The sequence below is a fragment of the Seriola lalandi genome, unplaced genomic scaffold (genome assembly GCF_002814215.2).
Source record: "Seriola lalandi dorsalis isolate HSWRI2012SDOR001 ecotype SW California unplaced genomic scaffold, Sedor1 jcf7180002054921, whole genome shotgun sequence".
NCBI classification, from domain to species: Eukaryota; Metazoa; Chordata; class Actinopteri; order Carangiformes; family Carangidae; genus Seriola; species Seriola lalandi.
The window spans coordinates 107,967-111,451 of NW_019525473.1; the positions used below are offsets into that span (position 1 = coordinate 107,967).

Below are 3,485 nucleotides of genomic sequence, written 5' to 3' on the forward strand. Positions count from 1 at the left end.
GGGGGGGGGGCGGCAGGGCTTAAGGGAAGTGAGGACCCCTGCCCTTTCCTGTCAACCTGGTTTTGTCTGCCTGTATGACTGGTATCACCTGGACCTAGTTATGTTGTTTTAGCCCCTCATTAGTTCCTTTGTTTCATCTTGTTTTCATGCAGTTACAACACTTGGTCCACTCTCATGCAAATCCTCACTACTGATTCTACTGCCCTTCGGATTATTATGCTTTTGTTATGTGTTTAAGTATTGTATGTTTGTTCATTTTAACGCAGGCTGTCAAAGCTCTATATTGACCACTGGCAAAAGTACAAACCAAGACCACCATTATTCATTTACTATCAAGGATTTCATCACATGTCTCACACATCGGTCAACTTTCACCTTTGACAGCCTAAACTTGCTAATTAGAGGATGAATCTCAGCAAGCACGCAATGACAACTTTTGATGCTTAACAATAATAGGACATATTTTAGTCAATATCAAACAAGTACTAAGCAAGGATATTCAATACCAAGTCCTTATGCAGAAGACCTCTTCGGTGCAACAGTAAAGCTGGGCCTTTTTAGTTTCTATGTATAAGTTACAAGTTTGTGTCTTTCAAATGCTGCAGGTAGCAAAGTGCATGTCAAGCAATTTGTTTTATTTTTAATGACCAGGATTGTGCTCTCTGTCACATTAAAGTTTGATTCTTTATGTAATGGTAGGGTAGTGAACAGCTGGAGGAGTGCACCACAGATGTGTCAGTTTGGTAACTCCCCCCCCCCCAATTCATACATTGAAGGGGAATTTCATGATTTTCCAAAACAAAATCCTCTTGGGGGGGTACAGCAACAGTGCAGCACTCAACGTGAGGCTCCCACTGTGGCTACATCTGCACATTCTTCAAGACAGCAGCAACACCAATGAATTCATTTCATACTTCAGAGAGCTCAGCAGGAGCACTCTGCCCTTTCCACCCTGCCAACTACAAGTCTGGCCTAAGAGAGGGATTCAAATAGAATTAAAAAGCCCAGTTATTCAATAGCCCTCAGGGCATGGCTGAACTTTTCACCTGGCCTCACCTTCATTACACCACACACAGCAGCTACACCAGCAGCGAGGTATGCGTGCCGGCGCTGTACCTTCTATGTTCTCGCTATCTTGCACACAGAGAGGAGAAGACGAGTTTGGGAATGATTAATGTGCCACGGTGAGGAGGTGTTGAGTGCTCCGCTTCCAGCTCCACAACACCAAGCTCAATTTAGCAGAACTTCATTAAGCGCATCATAAATAATCAACTCTAATTGATACTGCGGCAAGCTGACAAAGAGTTAACAAGAACACAATGGGGACAAGGGAAATGCATTAAATGTCCCAGTGTCATTTCTCGTCCGCCTCTAATTTTGAACACATGCGGAGAGCAGCACTGTTGCATTTCCATGCAACCAGGAAAGGAAGCGGGGAGGAAAGGGGGGGGGAATGAGTCGCACTGATGATGCACAAATCATGAGTGTATGAATATTCATGCAGGCCTTCTGTCCATGGGAAGTGATAAATACCTCTCACTTTAGCTGATGCTGACTCAGTAATCAAGTGGAGTGTTGGGGGCACAGTCAATGAGAGGTACAAAGAGAACAAGAGGAACACGCAGACATCAAGTCAAGTGGTGCATATGTTTGCTGTTAGGAAGTATGCACTTATTTATTATCAGGGTCTCATTAGCATTTTGATGCTTCGGCAGTCATTTAACATGCATGTCAGCACGGCTGTGGAGTGAAGTCAGAGAGAGGGAGAGGAACACTGCGTAACCATTTGCAGTAACTTGGGAGAGGTGTAGGCCTATACCCTGGGACTCATTGCCCTGATTTCACCGCTCTGCAGCTAAAACACCTGAACATGCAAGAGCCTCTGCATCCCCCAGCTCAGAATACTTCCCCATAGTTAAAGCTCAGATGAATTCCCATTATAACCTACTGTGTACCTATGTACCTGTATGACTGCAGTGGCGCCTTGGCATTTGCCCCAATTTTTTGTCATGTCAAGTTGAGGCAAAAGCGAACTCTAAAAGGACACCAGTCTCTTTAAGTATTTGGTTCATGCCCCTTTTAACAGAATAGCAAAATGCAAAGGTTTCAGTCTTATTCCAGCAAATGGTATGAGACACACACTTTTCTGGGTTATTCTTATGTATGGGAAGATGAGCTCAGAAAAACTGTCGAGTTCAGTTAGAACATAAACGCAGCAGAGCAAAACTTTTCCTATAAGAACAGGCAAAGACACCATGTCACATTTTACAACCATGCAGATCAATTAGAAACTGAGTAAGTGATGCACACTATATGTCCAGGTAGGAATATTAAGAGTAGCATTAAGTACAAGTGATAACAGGGAGATGCTGTTTGTCACAATGCAGCTGTCTGCACTAATTTACATTACAGTTGTATATTTGTGACCGAGAAGGAACAAAATCATATCAATTAACTGTGAAGAAATGTTAGTGGCAGAGGAACAGTAGTGAAACAGGCTAACTGCTGGGGAATGCAGCTCTGCTTCACCGGCATCCCAGTGCTCCTTGCGGGAGCTGAAAAAGCGGATAAATCCTCACCTGAATTTTCCGCTAAGTAGGAAAGCCCCTTCACGACCAGCAGCAAGCCGCCAAACAAGCATATCTGGATTAAAACCAACTCCTTTCGCCTTTTCCGCCTCGCTTTGACCTTTTTCTGGTTCGGCATCACTTGCGTCGGCCGATTCCGGAGTCGGATACCCGGCAGAGACATCCCCTCTACCGCTGCCACATCCATGCTGATCCCCGAAGAGGAGGAAAAAAAAAGCGATCAACCTCCTTTCCAGGGAACTGACTTATCTCTCGGGAACGGATGAAAAAGTACAGGGGAGGGGTTTCAAGGGAGCAGGGGGGAATGATTAAAGAAAAAAAAAAGTTGGAAATTGGTGCTGCTGGGATGCTGTGAAGGCTGTTTGGCAAACACTGCGCACGTCAGGCTGAGCTGGGGTTGTCTTCTTGTGTCATGGTGAAATGTGGTTTTGGAAGTAGTACGGCAGAGGACGGATGCGTCCGTCTGCTGAGTGTTGAGGCAGCGAGACACAGAGAGAGAGAGAGAGAGAAAGGGGGTGGGGGGTGGGTGGGTGCGTGCGTGGGGGCGCGCGCGCACACACACAAACACACATACACACAAAATGACAAAGTGAAACCCAGGTCAAAAATTTGTATAATTTCATTGGAAAAATAAGTTTCTTATATGCGTGATCAATATTTGTACAAGGACATTTTCACCCTTATGACATTTTATCTATTATGTACTTTCGGTTTGTTTTTTTATTCATTATTCTTAAGATTGACAGTCATTAAAGCTGCATCACCTGATTTTCATCTGGAAACAAGGTGGATGAGAGCCAAAACCAAAACAATTCAGTTGCTGCCCTAAAACCAGAACAATGAGCTGAAAGAAGCTAAAATGCTCTCTAGGCCTGAGGGGGGCTGCAGAGTGAGGTG

The 3,485-nt window shown here is 44.6% G+C and overlaps 1 protein-coding gene across 1 annotated transcript in view; it reads right to left on the minus strand.

Annotated features, from left to right (window-relative positions):
* LOC111673568 (sodium/potassium/calcium exchanger 3-like) overlaps positions 1-3,037 on the minus strand; it is a 55,806-nt gene extending 52,769 nt beyond the window's left edge. The window contains exon 1 of the mRNA XM_023431369.2: positions 2,580-3,037. Coding sequence (XP_023287137.1) covers positions 2,580-2,775 — 196 coding nt within the window. The 5' untranslated portion in view covers positions 2,776-3,037. The remainder of the gene's footprint in view (positions 1-2,579) is intronic.
* Between the last annotated feature and the right edge of the window lie 448 nt (positions 3,038-3,485).